At 35.2% G+C, this 25,350-nt stretch overlaps 1 protein-coding gene across 6 annotated transcripts in view; it reads left to right on the top strand.

The window, feature by feature from the left end:
- LOC105486397 (Rap1 GTPase-GDP dissociation stimulator 1) overlaps nucleotides 1–25,350 on the top strand; it is a 172,684-nt gene that overhangs the window by 15,908 nt on the left and 131,426 nt on the right. For 3 of the 6 annotated variants that reach the window (XM_011749280.3, XM_011749276.3, XM_011749274.3), the window contains exon 2: nucleotides 14,785–14,895. The exons of 1 other annotated variant lie outside the window; for it this stretch is intronic. In XM_011749280.3, the coding sequence (XP_011747582.1) occupies nucleotides 14,785–14,895 (111 nt within the window). The remainder of the gene's footprint in view (nucleotides 1–14,784; nucleotides 14,896–25,350) is intronic. 2 more of the 6 variants (XM_011749281.3, XM_011749275.3) reach the window with 1 other exon arrangement.

Here is a 25,350-nt window from a genome sequence, read left to right as displayed (position 1 = left end):
TTGTATTACTTTCTTATACAAGAATCCAATATTGTTTCAGTTGCTGTCATGTCAAGTCTAAACCCTGCTGAGCTTTCAAGACCCACAGAAATTTGCTATCTCTTATTTCTCATTACTCTCTGAAATACATCTTCCTTTGATATTTCGCTGTCCCCTGTATTCTTTGTCATAACACCAGTGATAACACCAGTACATCTTTGATCCTGTTATTATATTACTTCTTCTAGAATAGCCTGTTTTGTTCTGTCTTCTTAATCATTTTTCATAGTCGAACTCATTAAGACGGCTTCTGAGTTCTACTCACCTCTCATTTTTGTGGTATCTACTACTACTTGGATTTCACATCTCATTGAGTGATGTAGTTCTATTCACTCAGTGTTTCATATTTCTTTTTGGCATTCGGTAAATACTTGTTTGTAGATGTTACAAAGTCACTACAGGTTTAGGTCATGCTCCTACTCTTAACAACAGTATCCTACAGTGATAATAGAAATGTTTGTAATAGAGTTTTCAAGCAGCAACCTGTGGGCCAAATATACCATGTAGATGGATTTTGTTAAGGAAATTTTTGAAATTGGAATTAGTTGTCAACACTTAAATATCAAGAAATTTCTGATGAAAATATGCTTTATAGCCGAGTAGTGGCTTATGCCTGTAATCCCAGCACTTTGGGAGGCCAAAGCAGACGTGTCACTTGAGGCCAGGAGTTCAAGACCAGAGTGGCCAACATGGCAACATGAGTACTTTGTACTCAAAGTACAAAAATTAGCCTTTAGTCCAAGGTACTCAGGAGGCTGAGGCATGAGAATCACGTGAACCCGGGAGGTGGAGATTGCAGTGAGCCAAGATAGAGCCACTGCATTCCAGCCTGGGCGACAGAGCAAGGCTCTGTCTCAAAAAAATAAAAAATGTACAGTCCCTTAGGCTGCATTTCCATTAAACAGTGATCTGTAGTTGTCTTTTAGACAGGGTATGAGGTCCCCCTAGTTTTCATCACTTCGTATTATCTTATATCCTTCAAATTTCACTCATTAAAACTCCTGTTTATCTGGTTCCTGGAGGTATCTGAATTGCTAAAGATTTAATTATGTTCAAAATTATTGTAAAGTTGGATTTATGTTACTTTTTGAAAATGAATATTTTAAAATTAAGAAGTTAATTATGAAAATTTAATCATACAAGTAGTCAAGAGCACAGTTAACTACTTATGATCTATATAGTTAGTAATCATGGTTAAACTGAATTTTTAATTAATTAGAATCATATAAGAAATCATAGAGATATGGGATAGAATCTCTGCTCTCCCTTGAACTGTGTATAGCCTTTGGTAAGTTACTTTAGCTCTTTTATATCCTCATTTTATATATACCCATAAAATATCATTATCATTCATTAAGAACCACAGAATAAATTCCAGAAGAAGGAAATGAGGGCCCTATTTTGTAAGGAACTAATACAAATTTTAATATGGAAACTTTCAATCTCAGTTACTTCATAAGGACTTCACTAGCCCAAACCAAGATCTGTTGAATTTTTTCTTTCCTTATTTTTGGCCTTGTAGCATTAAATAAATTTTATAGGGAAAATGATGGCATTCCATTTTTAAAAGTCATAGTATAATAATAGGGCCACTATATTTTTTCTAAAGAACACTATTTTTTTATATCTTAGCATTTTATAATATATAAGAGTTCTATAACTATTTAAAATAATTATATGCAAAAGAATTACATAAATGATACATAATTTTAAAATTTTAAAATAATTACATTTAAAAATTTTTTTAATGACATAAAAAAGAATTGTACAAAATAATTTCAGATAGCTGGTACATTCTCTTTGGAATTTTTTTTTCCTAGTCAGGGAAAAAAACAGGAATTGAACTTTTTTTGTGTGACTTAGTTTTTTAGAGATGTAAATTATTTATATATACTTACATGTATGCACATATTGTGTAATTTATATTTTTGACATTATAAAATATTTTCTGAACTTTAAGTTCTGTACTTTAAGTTCTAGGGTACGTGTGCACAACGTGCAGGTTTGTTACATAGGTATATATGTGCAATGTTGGTTTGCTGTACCCATTAACATTAGGTATTTCTCCTAACGCTATCCCTCCCCCTGTCCCCCCACCCTACAACAGGCCCCCATGTGTGATGTTCCCCGCCCTGTGTCCAAGTGTTCTCATTGTTCAGTTCCCATCTATGAGTGAGACTTGTGGTGTTTGGTTTTCTGTCCTTGTGATAGTTTGCTCAGAATGATGGTTTCCAGCTTCATCCATATCCCTGCAAAGGGCATGAACTCATCCTTTTTTATGGCTGCATAGTATTCCATGGTGTATATGTGTCACATTTTCTTAATCCAGTCTATCATTGATGGACATTTGGGTTGGTTCCAAGTATTTGCTATTGTGAATAGTGCCGCAGTAAACATACGTGTGCATGTGTCTTTATAGTGGCATGATTTATAATCCTTTTGGTATATATCCAGTAATGAGATTGCTGGGTCAAATAGTGTTTCTAGTTCTAGATCCTTGAGGAATCGCTACACTGTCTTCCACAATGGTTGAACTAGTTTACACTCCCACCAATAGTGTAAAAGCGTTCCTATTTCTCCACATCCTCTCCAGCATCTGTTGTTTCCTGACTCTTTAATGATCACCATTCTAACTGTTGTGAGATGATACCGCATTGTGGTTTTGATTTGCATTTCTCTGATGACCAGTGATGATGAGCATTTTTTCATGTGTATGTTGGCTGCATAAATGTCTTTTGAAAAGTGTCTGTTCATATCTTTTGCCCACTTTTTTGATGGGATTGTTTTTTTTCTTGTAAATTTATGTAAGTTCTTTGTAGATTCTAGATATTAGCCCTTTGTCAGATTGGTAGATTGCAAAAATTTTCTCCCATTCTGTAGGTTGCCTGTTCCCTCTGATGGTAGTTTCTTTTGCTGTGCAGAAGCTCTTTAGTTTAATTAGATTCCATTTGTCTATTTTGGCTTTTGTTGCCATTGCTTTTGGTGTTTTAGTCATTAAGTCCTTGCCCATGCCTATGTCCTGAATGGTATTACCTAGGTTTTCTTCTAGAGTTTTTATGGTTTTGGGTCTAACATTTAAGTCTTTAATCCATCTTGAATTAATTTGTGTATAAGGTGTAAGGAAGGGATCCAGTTTCAGCTTTCTACACATGGCCAGCCAGTTTTCCGAGCACCATTTATTAAATAGGGAATCCTTACCCCATTTCTTGTTTTTGTCAGGTTTGTCAAAGATCAGATGGTTGTAGATGTGTGGTGTTATTTCTGAGGCCTCTGTTCTGTTCCATTGGTCTGTCTCTGGTTTGGTACCAGTACCATGCTGTTTTGGTTACTGTAACCTTGTAGCATAGTTTGAAGTCAGGTAGTGTGATGCCACCAGCTTTGTTCTTTTTGCTGAGGATTGTCTTGGCAGTGTGGGCTCTTTTTTGGTTTCATATGAACTTTAAAGTAGTTTTTTCCAATTCTGTGAAGAAATTCATTGGTATATTGATGGGTGTGGCATTGAATCTATAAATTACCTTGGGCAGTATGGCCATTTTCATGATATTGATTCTTCCTATCCATGAGCATAGAATGTTCTTAGATTTGTCTGTGTCCTCTTTCATTTTGTTGAGCAGTGGTTTGTAGTTCTCCTTGAAGAGGTCCTTCACATCCTCGTAAGTTAGATTCCTAGGTATTTTATTGTCTTTGTAGCAATGGTGAATGGTAGTTCACTCATGATTTGGCTCTCTGTTTGTCTGTTACTGATGTATAGGAGTGCTTGTGATTTTTGCACATTAATTTTGTATCCTGAGACTTTGCTTAAGTTTCTTATCAGCTTAAGGAGATTTTGGGCTGAGACGATGGAGTTTTCTAAATATACAATCATGTCATCTGCAAACAGGGACAATTTACCTCCCTCTTTTCCTAATTGAATACCTTTTATTTCTTTCTCTTGCCTGATTGCCCTGACCAGAACTTCTAACACTGCTGAATAGGAGTGGTGAGAGAGGGCATCCCTGTCTTGTGCCGTTTTTCAAAGGGAATGCTTCCAGTTTTTGCCCATTCAGTATGATATCGGCTGTGGGTTTGTCATAAATAGCTCTTACTATTTTGAGATACGTTCCATCAATACCTAGTTTATTGGGAGTTTTTAGCATGAAGCGCTGTTGAATTTGGTCGAAGGCCTTTTCTGCATCTGTTGAGATAATCATGTGGTTTTTGTCTTTGGTTATGTTTATGTGATGAATTGCGTTTATTGATTTGCGTATGTTGAACCAGTCTTGCATCCCAGGCATGAAGCCCACTTGATCATGGTGGATAAGCTTTTTGATGTGCTGCTGGATTCAGTTTGCTAGTATTTTATTGAGGATTTTTGCATCAATGTTCGTCAGGGATATTGGTCTAAAACTCTTTTTTTTGTTGTGTCTCTGTCAGGGTTTGGTATCAGAATGATGCTGGCCTCATAAAATGAGTTAGGGAAGATTCCCTCTTTTTCTATTGATTGGAATAGTTTCAGAAGGAATGATACCAGCTTGTCTTTGTACCTCTGGTAGAATTCGGCTGTGAATCCGTCTAGTCCTGGGCCTCTTTTGGTTAGTAGGCTATTAATTATTGCCTAAATTTCAGAGCCTGTTATTGGTCTATTCAGAGATTCAGCTTCTTCCTGGTTTAGTCTTGGGAGGGTGTATGTGTCCAGGAATTTATCCATTTCTTCTAGATTTTCTAGTTTATTTGCCTAGAGGTGTTTAGAGTACACTCTGATGGTAGTTTATATTTTTGTGAGATCGGCGGTGATATCCCCTTCATCATTTTTTATTGCGTCTGTTTGATTCCGCTCTCTTTTCTTCTTTATTAGTCTTGCTAGCGTTCTATCAATTTTGTTGATCTTTTCAAAAAACCAGCTCCTGGATTCATTGATTTTTTTTTGTAGGGTTTTTTGTCTATCTCCTTCAGTTCTGCGTTGATCTTAGTTATTTCTTGCCTTCTGCTAGCTTTTGAATAGTTATTTCTTGGCTTCTGCTAGCTTTTGAATGTGTTTGCCCTTGCTTCTCTAGTTCTTTTAACTGTGATGTTAGAATGTTGATTTTAGATGTTTCCTGCTTTCTCTTGTGAGCATTTAGTGCTATGTATTTCCCTCTACACACTGCTTTAAATGTGTCCCAGAGATTCTGGTACGTTGTGTCTTTGTTCTCATTGGTTTCAAAGAACATCTTTATTTCTGCCTTCATTTTTTAAATTTACCTAGTAGTCATTCAGGAGCACATTGTTCAGTTTCTATGTAGTTGTGCGGTTTTGAGTGAGTTTCTTAATCCTGAGTTGTAGTTTGATCGCACTGTGGTCTGAGAGACCGTTTGTTGTGATTTTGTTCTAGGAATTGAACTTTAAAAAAAAAATGCCTTCAGAGCTGTGAGAAACACATACCATGAAAGATATTTTTTCACAAGAAATTTGTCAGATTTTAAAAACATTTTTTTAACTCTTTTGAAAATTATCCCCATTTGAAGATTATTCAAGTAACTTCATGAAAGATGAAACTGATCATTACAAAAACACAAAACTTACATTGATGTAGTTATGTTTCAGAGAAATAAAAGTGTTGATTTGTTTTTAATATTATAAGCTATATTTGGTGTCAGAAATACAGTTAAAGCAAAGAAAAAATTGTATGAACTGATGGTTTTCCTTTAGTTGCAGAAATGCATTTCTGGGGATGGTGGTGTGGTCTTAAGCTCTAATAAAAACTGTCCAGTGTGTCATATTTCTGGCTTTACTGTGTTGTGTACAAAGCACCATCAGTCAAATCAGCAACACAAGACTACCATATTAGGCATAATAAACAGTGACAAAGTAAGTAGTGCAAGTAGTCATATTTTCTGGTTTTGAAATGCTTAAACTCTAGTAGATAAAGAATAATAGAAAATGAATGATAAAAAAGGACATAATTTAGATTGTCAAAAGAAAGCACAGAGCCCTAAGAATTTAAATAAGAGGACAGATTATATTTACCTTTTCAGCACCTAGTATGGCTTCTTGGACGTGTATAAGTGCTCATTATTTAAAATGATCTGGAACTTTTTTCTAGAATTTATTATTTATTCAGTAAAACACTTATTGAAAGCTAAAGTGTGTATTCAGCATTGTACTACCCTTGAGATACTATGCAGACTGCTTCCTGGTACCTTTCATTGTGATTTTTTTTTTTAGTCACATATTCAGATACATAGACGGTTGTTACCTAGTACATCTAGCTAACGTGTTTGGATTATAAATTCATTTTTGAAGAGCTTACATCTATATAAAGGAAGGTACAGACAGTCCTTCGCACAGTTCTGATTAGCACAGTATCTGTGTAACTTTCATTTAACTGAGCAAAGTTCAACTGCCTATACAGAAGGAAGAGCCTGTACTTGCAGGCACACGTATATCTGGATTTATTTGAACTTTGGCATTTATTCTGAGCAAGTTATTCAGCCTCTGAATTCAGCTTTCTTATTACAGTCAGATAATAATATCTGTTTCACAAGGGAATTGGAAATAGTACGTAAAGTGATATCCATATAACTTTTAAAAATAATGTTATCTGTAGGTTTTTTCCCCCTAAATTTTATTTTAAATTCAGGGGGCACATATGCAGGTTTGTTACCTGGATACAAATGATCCCATCACCCAGGTACTGAACATATTAAATAATACAGAGTAGTTTTTCAACCCCATGTAATTTTAAATTTCTGTTTCCAAAGCTAAAAATATAATCGTTTTTAGAAAACTTTATCTTGTATTCGGAGCTAAAACCAATCAAAGAATATAATGCTGTTTATTGTACTATTTTAACCAAACCATGTGGTGAATATTAAGTTATGGTAGCCGATTATATTTTCGGAAGATGATCACAACAATGTCTCTTGCCCCACATATTTTTTTAAAACTTCCTACCACTCATTAAGAATTGGGGTCTAATTCTCCTATTGAATCTGAGCACACTTATGTAACTAGTAGAATGCACAGCATGTGACTTTCCTAGCTTAGGTCATAAAACGCAATGCTGCGTCCACTCTGATTGTTGGAATACCAGCCTGCTTGGAGCCCTGAGAAATCCGAGTACCTGGAGGCTGCTGTGTCAGGAAGCTGAGCCTTGTAGGAAGGTCCCAGGTCTCAGGTATCAGATTTCAGATCAGAAATACTAGTCTTCGAATCCTTTCATGCCAGTGACCAGCCATGTGAGTGAATGAACTATTAGATGATTCACATCATGCCAGCTTCAGCCACTGAGTCACTCCCAGTCACCCCTAGCCTTTGAGACTCTGCATCAAGGCCTTGGATTTTGTGAAGTAGAGACTAGCCCTTTGTGATTCCTGGTTCACAGAATCTATGAGCATAATAAAATGGCTTTTGTTTTATGCCAGTAAATTTGGGGTGGTTTGTTATATAAAAACAGTAGCTGAAACAGTTATAAAATTGAAAAGATACATTTTCTCAGTGAGCAATAGATTGCTGTTAAAATTCATCAAAGTAGGAACTACCTGCTGAATAAATGTTAACTGAGCTTTTCTTTCATTTCAAAAGAAATAGCCTAAACAGAAGTTTGCGTAGAGAAATTTGGTTTCTCTACTTGTTCTTTATTCTGACATTAATTGTCTTGAAGAGATATTAATTGACTCTTCTAACAGCCAGGAAAGAAATATGTATATTTAAAGAGTGCTGTGGGTTTTAACATAGCTTTATGATAATTTTTTTTTACCAGTTTGGCTAATGAAAAATGTCAATTAGTACTTTTAAATTAATAAGAATAGTTTCCACAAAAGTTTAGTATTTTTATTAACACAGGAGCCTGATAAAACTTTGTAGGAAAAAAGGAATATCTGTACTGATCTCTCCAACTGAAAATTGTTATCCCTGATACTAATTTAGTGTTAATGTAAAATATTAGCGTCATCAGTAGTATATTTGGCAATTGTTTTGAGTCATATCTTTCCTGTCACTTCTTAGAAGACAGTGGATTTTCTAGGTTGATCACCATTGAATAAAATTATAGCTCTGTCATAAAATTATCAAGGGATTTCTGTTATGTAGTACATATTATGATTTCCTAAAATGATATAATAATTATAATAATGGGCACTTTTTATTAAGATGGTTGCCATGGCTGGGCACGGTGTGCTCATGCCTATAATCCTAGCATGTTGGGAAGCTGAGGCAGGAGGATGGCTTGAGCTTAGGAAGTCGAGACCAGTCTGGGCAACATAGAAAGACTCTGTCCAAAAAAATAAAATTAGCTGGGCTTGGTAGTCAGCACCTGTGGCCCCAGCTATTCAGTTTGCTGAGGTGGGAGAATCGCTTAAGCCTAGGAGGTTAAGGTTGCAGTGAGCCATTATTGTGCCACTGCACTCCAGCCTGGGTGACAGAGTGAGACCCTGTCTCAAAAAAAAAAAATTTATTGCTGTGAGTGCCAGGAACCAAAGCATTGTAGGCCTGTCACATACAGACGCAATGTATGTGTGTCACAGAGAGAGCCTAATCACATACAGACATAATTTTTCAACTTTATGGGAAAAGGTCTTTAGGTATTGTGTGAAATAAAATATTACAAATTGTATTTTGCTCTTATTTATTATAATTTAGTATTGTAGCTATGAAGATCATCTGTCAGACTCTTCACCCTCTAATCAAACAAAATAAGTAAGACTAGAGTGTTTCTAGTTCAGACTAAAATAGATTTTTAATTCCATTTAAGAATGAACGAGGCCGGGTGCAGTGGCTCACGCCTATAATCCCAGTACTTTGGGAGGCCTACGCAGGCGGTTCACCTGAGGTCAGGAGTTCAAGACCAGCCTGGTCAACATGGTGAAACCCCGTCTCTACTAAAAATACAAAAAATTAGCTGGGCGTGGTGGCGGGTGCCTGTAATCCCAGCTACTAGGGAGGCTGAGGCAGAAGAATCCCTTGAACCCAGGAGGTGGAGGTTGCAGTGAGCCAAGATTGCGCCATTGTGCTCCAGCCTGGGCAACATGAGTGAAACTCCGTCTAAATAAATAAATAAAAAAGAATGAAAAATGACAGCTCAGAAAATTATTATCACATTTCTAAAATAATTAGAGAAGATAATTTAGAGCGAAATAAAGTCACTGTTTTTAGTATAGCCCGTTTTAATAAAATTATTTCTTAAGACAGTTTATGTCATAATTTCTTAGAAAACATGCAAGTGCAAGTAACTCAAAAGTAATGTAGGTTTTCAGGATTTACTAAATTTTCACTATAGGGAGTAGCGTGAGTATCCTAGAATAATTTCCTGTCCTAGAGGAATTTTCAGTCTAATAGTAGAACTATACAGGTAGGGTTTTATTTACCTAGAACTATAAAACTAGCAAAATGAAAAATACAGAAAAAATAGAACTGTATAAAATTCTACAAAAATAATCTCATAAATAGATTACAGGGTTATTGATGAAGTTAAGTTTTGGGATTTAACCACTTGGTGTAGAGTTCAAACTGCTTGACTCACACATAGGACAGGTTGATTACATTCATATAAGCCCTTATATTGTATGAAATCTTATAATTAATTATAATTAACCTGGAATGAAAGAGATGTATCTAGTGGATAGATGTGTGCGTAACTGGTGAATAGGCACAGAGTTACAATGTCATTGCAACCTGGAGAGTCATCCTGGGTGCAAAGCCGATGTGTATGAATAGGTATGACCACATGTTAAAGTAATAAATTAATGAATTAAGGTAGAAGTTAGGTGTGTAACATTTATGAAATTTAGTTTGGAGTTTTCATTAAATAGAATAGTTTTTAGCTCTTCTGTTTCTCTTCAAATATTAGAAATATTTTTAATTTTCCAAGTACTGCGTGAATTGCCTTTGAAATATTGCGCACATGCACCCTGAACAGTTACGTTTTTGCTCAGATATTTCTTTTTCAGATCACGTGTACATAATGTATATTCACGAAACATATTTAGTATTTAGGTACATTCCTGTTAGATCTTGCTTCTGTAGAACTTAATCGTGGAAACTAATTTATCAAAGTAGCCCATTCACATTGGCTTCATATTCTTTTTGATTTTCAATTTTATTGGGACCAAGTAATAATTATGAAGGTAGTGATAAATGATTAAACTTTAAATACTTTTTCTAAGCTCTCAGTTTTCTTAATTTTTTTTCTAGTTTATATCTTAACAGCAAGCTTCTGTAGCAGCAGTAACAATGAAGAGAGGCATGATTTTTATTTCATATCATTAGAAGTCAGTGAAATGGGGAATAACTGGAGAATTAGATTATAATACAGTAGTCTCCCTTTACCCACAGGGGATATGTTCCAAGATCAAGAGGCATAATTTTTGTACTTAAACCTTTTTAGCTTGCTAAGAAATAAGATAATTTGAATGGTGACTGAATATGTGATAATTAGACAAGGTAGCCCTTTTTTTACTGTAGATATGTCACCTACCCATGAAAATGGGACAACTTATTCTCAGCAATGACAAAATTCTAAAATATGTTGGAATAAATTTAACGTTAAAGAATCTATATAAAAATAGAAAATTTCATGTTTATCAAGGTATAAACAAAATATGGGAGCCTAGAAAAGGAAGGTTCCTCTGACTGCAGGAATACAGAAAGCTTCATGTAAGACTTGGCATATTATTTGACTTTGTCAAGTAAGTAGCCATGCTATATGTGGAAAATGCACAGAAAGGAATTTTAGAAAAGAATTTAATTCTCACAATTGTAAAAATGGAGGTGTGCTTGGGAAAAAGCCAGTAATGTAGTGGGACTGACATACATGATGTTGTGTAAGAAAGTAATGGGAGATGAGGACATAATGTGAGTTGTAAAAGTTTCTGATTGGTTTAGGACCAGCTCTGGTAAACAGGGAAAAAAAAAAAAGAAAAGAAAAGTAGGAAACTGAAATACAACATAGTAAAACTGAAAATATTATAATTTTTAAACACAGATCTTTCCCCTTGACATGCTAACAGAAACTATTATTCCTACTTCGTTAGACAGGCTTTTAAAAGTATCTTCATTCTGTCAGATACTAAGCCCTTTAGATAAGTAAAACATAATATTCAAGAGAGATTGCTATTATTTCCAGCTGCTAAGCCAGGTGCCCCAAATTGACTTAATGCCATTCATTTTGAGATAAACTTGAAATTCTTCCATTCACGCATTGGCTGTATTCTAGGTACTTGAAAACCACATTAGCACAGAAATAATTTTGTTTTTTAGATTTGATGTGGATAATGATGCTTTTAAAGTAAAGCTTTGTTACTAGATAGTTATGTGAAAATTATAAATACAGAAAAAAATTGAGGGACATTTGAAGTGAGGTAAAAATGTCTTGAACTTTTATAAGCTCAGTTAGCAGTTCTTATGTACTTGTCTCCTGTCGGTTTTATCATCAACAATGGTATAATTGTCCAAAGATAACAAACATGTATCTATCTATATACCCATGTATCTACTTACTAGTATATAGTAAAGTGATAGAATTCATTAACATTTAAAAGTACAATGTTTTAGATCCAATAACCTTGAAAATAAAGCTACAATTTCTGAATAATATTGTGAGGAAGATAAACTGAAAAATGCCACCACAAATAACATAAAGAATTTCACGACTTCCTAGTTTAAGATGACACTGTCTTGAGATTGGTTCTTTGGGAAAATCCTTTCTTCGCAGTCAAGTATATTCTTTGATGATGGTGATGATCTTAAGTACTTTTATAGTCAAATTATTTAAATATTAAAACAGCCTCACTTTCCTCATTAGTTTTTCTTAGATTGATGTTAAGAAAAGAGAGGAAGTGATAGCTAAAAATTTAGGTCTTATGAAAACTATTCCATTGCAGCAAGTAATTACAGACCAGTAAATAATTTGTTTCTGGTTTATAGAAGAGAGAGATTGGAGTATAAAGAGCCTCTGGTGCCTAAGATAAAAGAATAAAAAGGCTTGGCAAAGTTTGAAGGTTTTAGTGGGAAAGTATAGCTGTCTGTCTTTAACAGGTACTTTTGAGAAATGTAAGGAATGATAGTTAGCTGTTCATGGTTACCAGAAGTTGCATCAGGTTTTATGCAAATGTAACAAGGCCTAAAATGTGGCAGTTCTTTATATTGATAGGAAGATAAAGCAAGTGGTCTGTCCAGCTGGATAAAAGAAGGAAGGACAGAAGGAAAGAGCATACCGTCCTAATATTATGAAGGGCATACATATGTTATTCAGGAAGAGAAGAGGCTGTGTGCACAACTGGGGTCACACTAATTTCAAAGGGGCAGATAGAGAAGGAAGATCTATTGAAGAAGACCAAAAACAAGTGTTGAGACTGATGTTTCTAAGTTAAGAGGTGTTTCAGAAATGGAAAAACAGTCTGTTGCTACAGAGATATCAAATAAGAGGATTGAGAAAAATTCATTGGCTTTGTCAAGGTATCATTTAAGACCTTTGACAGAGTAATTTTGATAAGCTTTTAGAGGACTTGGTTAGATCAGGTTTTAAGGAGTGGTTGAGTGGGTAAGAAGTGGGAGACTCAGAATTAATGACCACGTCAACTTTGCTTTAACCCTTTGAAGATGTCGCATATTTCACAAGACAAGCTAGACCATATGTTGATATATAGGAAAGAAATTGTTTTAAGAAAAAATTTTATTTGTTAATACTTCTCCATTTCTATCTCTGCTTACTGCCTCATTACCAGCCAGAGGCTGACAAATTTTCATTAGAACAATTTCAGTGTTTTTAAGGAAATATAAAATACAGGTGTCTGGAATTACACAAAAAGTAATTTGGATGCTAAGGATTTGCTACTGAAATTTACTCTCATGGTTTGAAGGAGTACAAAAATAATATCCTCTGTTTCTCACCCAAGTTTAGAACCACTGGAGATATAAGCAGATGAGTCGTCTGCTACAATTTAAAATATCTGCTTTGAAATTGATACAGTCTAGAGTTAAGGCCTCTATTTGTAGACTCATAATGGTATTACTTACAATTTACTGCTGAATTACCATATTTACTCATTTTGTCACTGGTACACCTGGACAGCCACAGGTTTAGAACAGAAAGTTCTTGTTCCTTCTGAAAGAACAGGAATGCAGAAGGGGTTGAGCCATACATGTCCAGTAGTCCTTCTCAGCCTTAATCAGATAAATCAGATAAATCTTTCCTCTTCTGGAGAATGGAAACTTTCATATTGTTTCAGCTTAGCAGGACAACTAACCTTTAAGGAACTGCCAGGTGTCCAGTTTTAGTGTATCAATGAATATCTGCAATTATCTGAAAAGGCTGTTAAAAATACTCACCTGTTTTCCGACTACGTACATATTGAGACTAAATTTTCTTCATTTATTCAAACCAAAACAGCACATTAACCAAGATTGAATACAGAAGTAGATACAAGAGTCCAGTTGTCTTCTGTTAAACCACATTATGGAGATTTCTTTTTTTTTTTCCTTTTTTTTTTTTTTTTTTTTTTTTAAGAGATAGGGTCTTGCTCTGCCGCCCAGGCTAGAGTCCAGTGGAGCAATCCTAGCTCACTGTAGACTCAAACTCCATAGGTTTAAGTGATCCTCCCACTGCAGCCTCCTGAGTAGCAGGGAATACAGGCACGTGCCACCATATGCAGTTAATTTTTTTTTTTTTTATTTTTCTTAGAGACGAGGACTCACTTTGTTGCCCAGGCTGGTATCAAACTCCTGGCCTCAAGTGATCCTTCTACCTTGGCCTCCCAAAGTGATGGGATTACAGGCATGAGCCACCGGGCCTGGATGAAATTTCTAAAAATGTAAAACAATGCCTTATGTAAGTGACAGGTGGGTGGGTGCGGCAACCCACCATGGCACATGTATACCTATGTAACAAAACTGCATGTTCTGCACATGTAAGCCAGAACTTAAAGTATAATAAAAACAAAACAAAAACAATGCCATTCTTCTTGCTAAATTTTTTTGTTAGGAAATAATACTTTTTTCATTAAAATGCTAGTTATGTTGATATGCAATAGGTTTATAATTGTTACAGTAAGTTACTAAATAAATTGAAAGAAGTTTCAGTTTTGATTTTTTAATATGTTAAATGTCTATAGCAATAATATAAACAAAAGCTCTTTGGGATTCTCAATAACTTTTAATAGTGTAAAGAGGTTTTGAGAATCTGTGATCTAGAGGAATTTACATATAATTTAGGAAGAAAACATAGCTTTATAATCCAAAATATGCATGTTAGGGCTTAAAACAGTACTTTGATGTAAAGTGTTTTTTAAATGACAGTGTAAGTTTTGTAGTTATCACAGTTTGTATTATTTGGAATTTTTCATATTATTCATATTATTTTGAAATTTTTCTAAACTTTTTTTGTGTCTTTAATGTACAACAGAGGAAGTGAACAATGAAATAAAATGTTTGCAAAACTATATAATTTTTTTGTGAACATTTAATTTTTCTAAGCTATAGATGCTTTCCTGAACAAGCTCAGTAAGTTGTAAGAATATGGAAAAAAGATGTTCATTGATAATCTTTGGAATATTCCTGGTATCTTACACCTAACAGAATGAATATTTCATATCTGAGTTAAGTGAACAAAGTGTATTTAAAATTTTTTTTTGATAGTACAGTCTAATGCCATTTTGGAATGTATGTGGAGGTTAATTTGCTATTATAGGAAGCTCTCCAGTTTAGTGGTACCTGTTTATCCTTTTATCGTGTGACATATGGTGGTCATAAGGTTGGTGAGTTTCTGATTTTTCTTTTTTTTTTTTCTTTAAGCAGATAGTCTCAGTGATACCTTGAAGAAGCTGAAGATAACAGCTGTTGACAGGACTGAGGATAGTTTAGAAGGATGTTTGGATTGTCTGCTTCAAGCCCTGGCTCAAAATAGTAAGTTTCATTATGTTTACTCAAATTCCAAAGAGGAAAATCAAATCAGTAGTCATTCAGAAACTGGTATGTAGTTAAGCACATAACTTTGTATTCATATAACTTGAATTCTTTTGAATCATACCCCTGAATACTGAGATTGTTTTACGTGTTCTACCCTCCTACTTACCCTCCACGCCCCCACAAGATCCTCAAAGCCAAGTTGATAGGCAAAGAAAGGAGGAATTGATGGGTAGTGATGACATTAATACCAGTCCCAGAGAGAGGCCATTGTTTCATTTCTAACAGTCAAGCATCATAGTTGTTTTTCTTAACACCTACGTCTGTGCTTTAAAAATAGACTGTCTTATATGTTGGGAGAGTGGGGAGGGATAGAGAGGAGAAACAGAGGGGGAGCTTAAAACACTTAACATTTTTTTGGGATCTTATATTTTAAAATAATTGTACCTTAAAATAATATGTATGCATAGATAAATTTGGAAGGAGCCATTAGTAGTCATCAAAAATCTTTTGAAATTGGGGTAAGATTTCATCTTTGATGTGATAAATAATGCTAGAGATAGAAACTGTACAATTCTTCATTGACTAACACATTAAATTGCATTTTATTTATCCTATTTCTATGCACTAATTTCTGTGTTATCACCATTAATAGATCAGTATAGAGTGATTTTCATTTGTTATGTTAATTCTACTTGGTTGTGCTGTGGTTTGTTCTGTACTTGTTTTTAATTATGCTCTTATCCTATCCTGAAACTAATGATGTAGCTGACAAAGAATCAAGGGGAAAGTACATATTGTTAAGGTTTTAATTGTAAGGTTTCAACACTTGTTGATGCATGTGTTTTTTTTTTTTTAGTAAATCTTGATTAGAAAAATCTAAAATAATTGCAGTACTTTTCATCAAAAAAGCACATTTAAGAGCTAGCTTTTAAAATTATTTTTCAGTAATTATTTTGAGGTTATAACTGTCATGCTGTTTAATCTTAGAGATAACAGGAAGGGATTTGAAACAAGGAGTTCAATAAGAGCATCTGGGTAAGGCTCAAAATGGTAAAGAAAAAGGACAGGAAAGCAGAATGTCTAAGACTGCTATCCATTTTAGTAGACACATGTGGCTATTTAAATTTAATACAAGTAAATAAAATTTAAAAGTAAGTTCCTTAGTCTTACTTCTCAGTAGCTGTATTTGGCAGATAACCACCCTCTTGGGAATCACAGATATAAAATATTCCCATGATCACAGAAAATTCTTATGGATAGCACTGGTCTAAAAACTGGAAAGAACCGCACGATGACCTAATTTTTTTTTCACATGTGCCTGTAATAGGCAGCTTTACACAGTAACGTAATTAGCCTAAGTAAATTGAGTATCTCAGGTATATTTTTTTGAGCAGTTTTTTATTATAACCTTCGTCTGTTTTCAACGACATTTTTTTTCTCTGTTAGACAGTAAACTTTTAAATAGACTGTTTGCTTTAGGTACTGAAGGACATGAAGGGTCATATTCTTGATCATCTTTAGAGGTTGCCCATTTGTCTCCTAGAGAAACTAGAAGACAGGATGAAGTTGAAGGGAAATGAAGAAAAAAGGGAGTAAAAAGTTCATAATTTTAAAAGAACAGATTTAAGAAACACTGAGAAATTCATAATTATTAGATTAAATTAGCTTAGATTAGAATAAGCCCATTGCGGGCTTATTCACTATACCTTTTGTTGAAAATGGTCTTGAAATTGTGTATCACAAAATGTTAAGGCCACGTAACCACAAGGGATTAAAACAATAAACTCTCACCAATTTAATGACATCCCAGAAAGGGAACAAAAGGAATGTCTTGTTAACAATCTGAAACAAAATTTATAAATGTCCTCATGCCTAAGACTACTGACAAAAAAGAATTGGACTTTGGAAGAAGGAGTTCATGCAGATGTTCAGTCTTTGATTTAGGAGTTACACCTGTCATTGGATCACTTACTGTATGTTTAGCCCTGGGCTGGGGATTATAGCCACTATCTAATCTTTCCTATAGTCCCATGAGGTAGGTATTATTATCACCATTTAAAGGATGAAGTAACAGATTAATAAGCTTATTTGCCTTGCTCTGGAAGAAGTCGGAGTTTGGATTTGAACTCTTGATTTACAAAATAAAAAATTGTAATCTGAGTAAAGTGAAGCTTTTTTCTGAGTTCATGTAACGTGAAATCATTCCAAGAAGCTAGGTTTTAACATTGTGTTTTAAATTTTTGTTTTTTCTTTAAAACAGTTCCAAATTTTTATTAAAGCAGATAAGCCTTTTTTCTTGAACTATAAAGTGATTCATGTATTTTATAGGCATTTATTGGCATACTTTATAAAGTTAGCATATAGCTTTTTAACAAGAAAAAGTAAAATATATTAGTGAGATGTTAATTTTCTACAGTTCTTCCTTGAATAAGGTGATTGAGCCATTGCTACTTCTGTCCTCCTAAATGTAAAATTATAAAACATTTAACTTAGAAGAATCTGTACTTGCTTTTTTAAACAACAACAACAACAAAAAAAACACAAGAGCTTCTAGTTTCGTATTTCTTCCTTAAAAGTGTCAGGTGTTTTAACTAAAAATAACACTGTTTCCACCACAATTGCACCTGATCAGGAAAGAAAGATTTCTCCATTCTGTACAAATATAAGATGGTAATGTGTGTAATGGAAATATAAACAAAATTTTATTTTATAATCTACTACCCTGTTATTGGAAAGGTTATCTCTGAAAGGAACAAAATAATGCTTTTGAAAGTTTTACACTGTGTGAATTTAGTGTATTTGAATTGCATATTACAAATGACTGTAATCTGAAATTAGAATTTTTACTTTGATGTATGGCTTTAGAGTGGTTTTCTTTTTTTACCATTGGCAGTATTTCTCTCTGTAACATTTATAGTATATGTGTCTATCTTAAGAGACAAGAAGTTTTGAATACTTACTAGATTTTATGAAAACATTTTGTTTAAGCAAGCATTTTGTGTAAATCTCTGATCTAAATTAATACAAAGTCATTCATTCACTCATATAAATACATCAGATCTCAGTTTTAAAATGTTTTTGGTAAATGTGTGAAGGCTACCAGCCAATAAATCAGCTTCTGTTTATTTTGGTCTCTTTTGATTCAGATTATAGTTAGAAGATTCTCAGTAAATGCTTATTTGATTGTAGTATGGTTACTCTATTTTATGCTTATTTGGAAATGTAAAAGAATAGACACCTGTTTTCATACCTAAACATTAAGACAGGAATTGTCTTTGGAAAATGTGGCATCTAAATCATCTTGCAAGAGAAACTATTAAATTAAAGTCCCAAAGGCAAGAAAAAATTAACCTATTTGTAATACAAATTCTATTCACTTTATTCCATTTTGTGGATGAGGACCATTTTGTGTTGCCAGGGGGACCATAAAGTGATGCCATACAGCTTTAAATTCTCTTCCTGAAGAAGTAAGCTGTCTTCTCCTGCCTCGTTCTCTCTCTCTCTTTTTTTTTTTTTGTTTTTAACGTAGTTTCTTGCTTGATGGCAATTCCCATTTCATATGAGAGTCATGTAATTGTTTATTTTTTATAGAACAACTCTGTGAGATACTGTGTGTTTACTTGTCTTCAAAGAAGAAAAGCATTTAATGTCTAGTTCCACATCTCTAACCTTCTATCATAATATTCACTCACATGTTGAATTCTTGGTTTATTTTCTAGCCCTAAGGTAATTTGCTAGCCCTTATTCTTTATTTCATTTGTTGTATTGATTTTTGGCTCCCTTCTAGGCTACAATCCTAAGCATACATAATTATAGGCACACTTCATTTTATTGTGCTTTACTTTATTGAGCTTCAGAAATACTGTGTTTTTTACAAATTGAAGGTTTATGGCAACTCTGAGTTGAACAAGTCTTTCGGTGCCATTTTTCCAACAGCATGTGCTTACTTTGTGTCTCTGTGTCACATTATGGTAATTCTTGCAATGTTTCAGACATTATTATTATATCTACTTTGGTAATCTGTGATCAGTGATCTTTGATGTTACTATCATGATTGTTTTGGGGTGCCGTTAACCATGCCCATATATGATGGTAAACTTAATTGATAAATGTTGTGTCTGTCTGACTGCCCCACCAACTAGCTATGCCGTATCCCCTACTCCCCATCTCTATTCCGCTCCTCAGGCCTCCCTATTCCATGAGACACAATGTTTAATTTAGGCCAATTAATAATTCTACAGTGGCCTGTAAGTGTTCCAGTGAAAGAAAGAGTCACATCTCTCTCACTTTATATCACAAGCTAGAAATGATTAAGCTTATTGAGAAAGGCATGTTGAAAACAAAGACAGGCCAAAAGCTAGGCTTCTTGAGCCAGTTAGCCAAGTTGTGAATGCAAAGGAAAAGTTCTTGAAAGAAATTAAAAGTGCTACTCCACTGAATACATAAATGATAAGAAATCAAAGCAGCCTTATTGCTGATAGGAAGAAAGTTTGAGTGATCTGGTTAGAAGGTCATACTAGCCACAACATTCCCTTAAGCCATGTCCTAATCCAGAGCAGGGCTCTGATTGTCTTCAGTTCTGAGAAGACTGAGAGGTGAGGAAACTGCATAAGAAAAGTTAGATGCTAGCAGAGGTTGGTTCATGAGGTTTAAGGAAAGAAGTCATCTTCACAACACTAAAAGTGAAAGATGAAGCAGCAGCTGCTGATGGAGAGGCTGAAGCAAGTTACCCACAAGATCTAACTAAGATCATTGATGAAGGAGGCTATGCTAAACAACAGATTTTCGGTATAGATGAAACAGCTTCATATTGGAAGAGATGCCACCTAGGACTTTTATAACGAGGGTGGAGAGGTCAATGCCTGGCTTGAAAGGACAGGCTGACTCTCTTGTTAGGGGCTAATGCAGCTAGTGATTTTAAGTTGAAGCCAGCATTCGTTTACCATTCTGAAAATCCTAGGGCCCTTAAGAATGATGTTAAATTTCTCTGCTGTTCTCTGAAGATGGAACAACAAAGCCTGGATGACAGCACATCTATTTACATCATGGTTTACTGAATGTTTTAAGCCCACTGTTGAGACATACTGCTCAGGAAAAAAGATCCCTTTCAAAATATTACAGCTCATTGACAATGCACCTGGTCACCCAGGAGCTCTGACAGAGATGTACATGGAGATAAATCTTATTTTTGTGCCCGTTAACACAACATCCATGGATGAAGGAATAATTTCCAAGTCTTATTATACATTTCATAAGGCTGTAGCTGCCATAGATAGTGGTTTCTCTGGTGCATTTGGGCAAACTAAATTGAAAACATTCTGGGAAGGATTCACCATTCTAGATGCCATTAAGAATATTCGTGATTCATGGGAGGAGGTCAAAATATCAACTTTTTTTTAATTATTATTATACTTTAAGTTCTAGAGTACATGTGCACAACGTGCAGGTTTGTTACATAGGTATACATGTGCCATGTTGGTGTGCTGCACCCATTAACTTGTCATTTACATTAGGTATTTCTCCTAATGCTGTCCCCCTGCCAGCAACCCATCCCACAACAGGCCCCCATTTGTGATGTTCCCCACCCTGTGTCCAAGTGATCTCATTGTTCAATTCCCACCTGTGAGTGAGAACATGCAGTGTTTGGTTTTCTGTCCTTGTGATAGTTTGCTCAGAGTGATGGTTTCCAGCTTCATTCATATCCCTGCAAAGGAGATAAACTCATCCTTTTTTATGATTGCATAGTATTCCATAGTGTGTATGTGCCACATTTTCTTAATCCAGTCTATCATTGATGGACATTTGGGTTGGTTCTAAGTCTTTGCTGTTGTGAACAGTGCTGCAATAAACATACGTGTGCACGCGTCTTTATAGTAGCATGAAAATATCAACATTAACAGGAGTTTGGAACAAGTTAATTCCCTCTCTTATGGATGACTTTGAGTAGTTCAAAACCAGTGGATGAAGTAATTTCAGATGTGGTAGAAACAGCAGGAAAACTAGTATTAGAAGTGGCACTTCAAGATGTGACCGAATTGCTATAATCTCACGATAAAACTTGAGCAGATGAGGAGTCACTTCTTATAGATGAGAAAAGAAAGTGGTTTTTTGTTTTGTTTTTGTTTTTGTTTGTTTTTTGTTTTTTTGTTTTGTTTTGTTTTGAGACGGAGTCTCGCTCTGTCGCCCAGGCTGGAATGCAGTGACACAATCTCAGCTCAGTGCAACCTCCGCCTCCCGGGTTCAAGCGATTCTTTTGCTTCAGCCTCCTGAGCAGCTGGGACTAAAGGCGCAGGCCACCATGCCTGGCTAATTTTTGTATTTTTAGTAGACATGGGGTTTCACCATATTGGCCAGGTTGGTCTCGAAACTTCTGACCTTGTGATCAACCCGCCTCTGCCTCCCAAAGTGCTGGGATTACAGGCGTGAGCCTCTGTGCCCGGCCTTGAAAGTGGTTTTTTGAGATGGAATCTACTCCTGGTGAAGATGCTGTGAACATTGAAATGACAGGAAGAATTTAGAATATTACATAAACTTAGGTGTTAAAACATTGACAGGGTTTGAAAGAACTGACTTCAGGCTTTAAAGAAGTTCTATAGGTGAAATGCTATCGAACAGCATTGCATGCTACAGGTATCTTTTGTGAAAGGAAGAGTCAATCAGGATGATAAACTTGGTCTTATTTTAAGAAGTTGACATAGCCACCCTAACCTTCAGCAACCAGCACCCTGATTAGGTGGTGGTTAGTCAGCAACCTTCAACATTGAGGAAAGACCCTCCAGCAGCAAAAAGATACGACTTACTGAAGGCTCAGATGATTGCTAGCATTTTTTAGCAATAAAATATTTTTAAAGCAAGCTGTGTACACTGTTTCTTTAGACATAATGCTCTTGCACACTCAGTAGACTACAGTACAGTGTAAACATAACTTTTTTTTTTTTTTTTTTTTTGAGACAGAGTCTTGCTATGTCACCCAGGCTGGAGTGCAGTGGCATGATCTTGGCTCACTGCAACCTCCTCCTCCCACGTTCAAATGATTCTCCTGCCTCTGCCTCCTGAGTAGCTGGGATTACAGATACCCACCACCACACCTGGCTGATTTTTTGTATTTTCAGTAGAGACGGGGCTTCCCCATGTTGGCCAGGCTGGTCTTAAACTCCTGACCTCAGGTGACTCACCTGCCTCAGCCTCCCAAAGTGCTGGGATTACAGGCATGAGCCACCATGCCCAGCCTGTAAACATAACATTTATATCTACTGGAAACCAAAAAAAAAAATGGTGTGATTTGCTTTATAGGGATATTCACTTTATTGAAGTGATTTGGAACCAAACTCACAATATCTCTGAGGTATGCCTTTATGTACGTACATAAGGTGTTAATCTAGATTACTCCATGAGTCTTCTCCAGCAGTAAAAACTTTTGTTGTCATTTACTTTAGTCAGCTTTATGCATTTACTATTTTTGAACAGACTTACTTTCAGGTAGCAAAGTTACTTCCTAAGTAAGAGACTTCTTATTATCAACTGTTTTTTTTTTTTTTTTTTTTTTTTTTTTTTTTTCAGTGTTTGCAATCTCTGAACTACTCCTGCTGTTTTAGTAGAGATGAAAAATTATTATTTTATTCTTTCATAGTAGTATCTTGAATAGATTTTTACCTTTTTATCTAGAGTTATCAAATGTTCCGCAGAAGTGATGTATTTCTTTTGTGAACGGAATTCATTGGGTTTTTTTTTTTTTTTTTTACCTCCTTTACTTTTTTTCATATTATATGCCTCTTTTAGTGATTGTGTTCATTGTCCCTGAGGACTTAGCACTGGTGCTCCTTATGAACTACTGAAGATTCAGTTTTTACCAAATAAAGATAGCATTTGAAGAATATAGGGGATTCTCAACTAAAGTGTCAACTAAAAAGACATTGACAATTCCTGATGAGTTGAGACTCCTGGATTGCCATAGGATGGTGATGGCCTCCTAAATCTGTATCTTTCCATGCATTCTCTAAAAGTCCACACAGATCCACGAAGAGATAAAACCAACTAACAATATTCTGTGTCTTCAGCATAACTAGGAGATGGACTTCAGATTATTACGGAGATAAATAAATATCCAAATTTAGCCTACTCAGCTTCAGAGACCACTGCAGAAAGAGTTACGACTGCGGAGACCACAAGGACAAGAGGAGAGGGAAATGGGGAACCAGGAGCCCAAGGGTAATAGCACACAATGAAAATTACCTTTAAAAGAAAAAATTCCTACCCTAATAGGAAAATAGTATGATCTGGTCTTAGATTAGATTCTAACATTGGCTACTCAAAAGTACATGGGACTCCAGGTGACAAGTCAAGAAAGCACCACTTTGGGGATGGAGTTGTTCACCTTTATATACTTGGTGATGAAAAGAAAGAAGCAAGAGGGAGAAATGAAGTGTTCTGTAGAAATAAGGAAACCACAAAATCAGAAGACATACTAATCACCCCACTTTGGCCTCAGTTCAGAAGAGGGAGCATTTGAACTAAAAATCCTGGGTATTTATCCCAAATTGTTGGCTTTACTGCATTCAATTTTTATTACTAGTCAAGGAAAATAAAAAATTATACACTGAATAGGAAATTTCAGATAAGGTACATACATAGGTGCTACAAAAAAGAAAGCAGAAAATAAGAATCAAAACATTTTAGCTATTAAAATTTTTCAGTCTAAGCCATCTGTGAGGCAGTTATCATTAACAGAACACTATGACCCATGTTAAATATTCTTAAATAAGCCTTTGCAGATATGAACAGAAGAAACCTTCAAGTTATAAATTCAGAAACTTAGAACCAAAGTAAACACCAGGAAGATGTAAAATTAGAGTTGACCAGAAGAAATTGAAGAAAATGACAAAATTGTTTTAAAAATTAAGACTAAATTTCAGGGTACCCAAGGAAGAGTAGAGGTGATTGAAAATTTAATAAGAGGCATTGAGGAAAGAAATGCAAACAGGCAAATGAGAAGACAAAGGATCAGAGAAAAGATAATACAGAAGACAGTCAAAAAGATCCAACATACATGCAATTGGAATTCATAAGAAGGAAAACAAAATTGTGAAACAGAGATAGTATTTAGAAGTATAAGCTTTCTGAAAGTAAAAGAAGACCAGAATCTGTTTATTGAGAGGGCCCACCATATACTTGTGAACATTGATCTGAAACAGTCAACTGAAAGACATAGTGTAGGAAAACCTTTAGACTTTAAAGATAAAAACAAATACAGAGGAAAAAATCCTTAAGGCCTCCATGCAAAAATATTATTTACAAAGGAAAGAAAGGCCAGGCATGGTGACCCACACCGTAATCCCAGCACTTTGGGAGGCCAAGGTAGGCGGATCACTTGAGGACAGGAGTTCGAGACCAGCCTGGCCAATATGGCAAAACCTCATCTTTACCAAAAATACAAAAATTAGCTGAGTGTGGTCATGCATGCCTGTAATCCTAGCTACGTGGGAGGCTGAGGCATGAGAATTGCTTGAGCCCAGGAGACGGAAGTTGCAGTGAGCAGAGATTGTGTGACTGCACTCCAGCCTGGGCAGTAGAGTGAGACTCAGTCTCCAAAAAAAAAAAAGGAAAGAAAGTCAGATTGGCATCAGACTTCCACAGAGCAATACAGAATTCAATAGTGGGGCAGTATTTTCAGGTAACTGAAGGAATAAGAATTTTATATTGAACCAAGCTGCCCCTTAAAAATCAAAGCTGTAGAAGAATCCTGTTAAAGGTAAAAGAATCCAGGGAATGCTGTACTCTTACCCTTACAGAAGAATCTTCTTAAACTTGTACTGTTTAATACAGTAGTCACTCTTCAACATGGCTGTTGAGCATTTGAAATGAAGCTAGTCTAAATTGAGATGTGCTGTACATTTAAAAAACATAGCAGATTTCAAAGACTTAGTACAAATTTAAAAATGTAAAATATTAATAGTTTTAGAAATATTGATTACATATTAAATCTTATTTTAAAAATTTTGTGAAATATTTACAAATGCTTTGTTTCTCCTGAAGCTTTATAGGCCAGCATTTCTTGGATTGTGGGTACTAGCTGATCAAAGTGCTTTTAAGACTTGGGCCAGTCACTGTGATATGATGGAAAATGCAGGTTAGAAGAAAATAATAAGTAAATTAATTTAATATAATATATAATATAATTGGGGTATTCAGTAGAGGAAGAGAACTTTTTTAAAAAATTATTTTAAGTTCTGGAATACATGCGCAGGGCATGCAGGTTTGTTATATAGGTAAGTGTGTGCCATGGTAGTTTGCTGCACCTATCAATCCATCACCTAGGTATTAAGCCCCACGTCCGTTAGCTGTTTATCCTGATGTTCTCCCTCCCCATAACCCCCTCTATAGACCCCAGTGTGTGGTGTTCCCCTGCCTGTGTCCATGTGTTTTCTTTGTTCAACTCCCACTTATAAGTGAGAA

Source organism: Macaca nemestrina, chromosome 3 (assembly GCF_043159975.1).
Source record: "Macaca nemestrina isolate mMacNem1 chromosome 3, mMacNem.hap1, whole genome shotgun sequence".
NCBI classification, from domain to species: domain Eukaryota; kingdom Metazoa; phylum Chordata; class Mammalia; order Primates; family Cercopithecidae; genus Macaca; species Macaca nemestrina.
The sequence above is the reverse complement of the archived record's forward strand: the minus strand, read 5'-3'. Positions and strand labels throughout refer to the sequence as shown.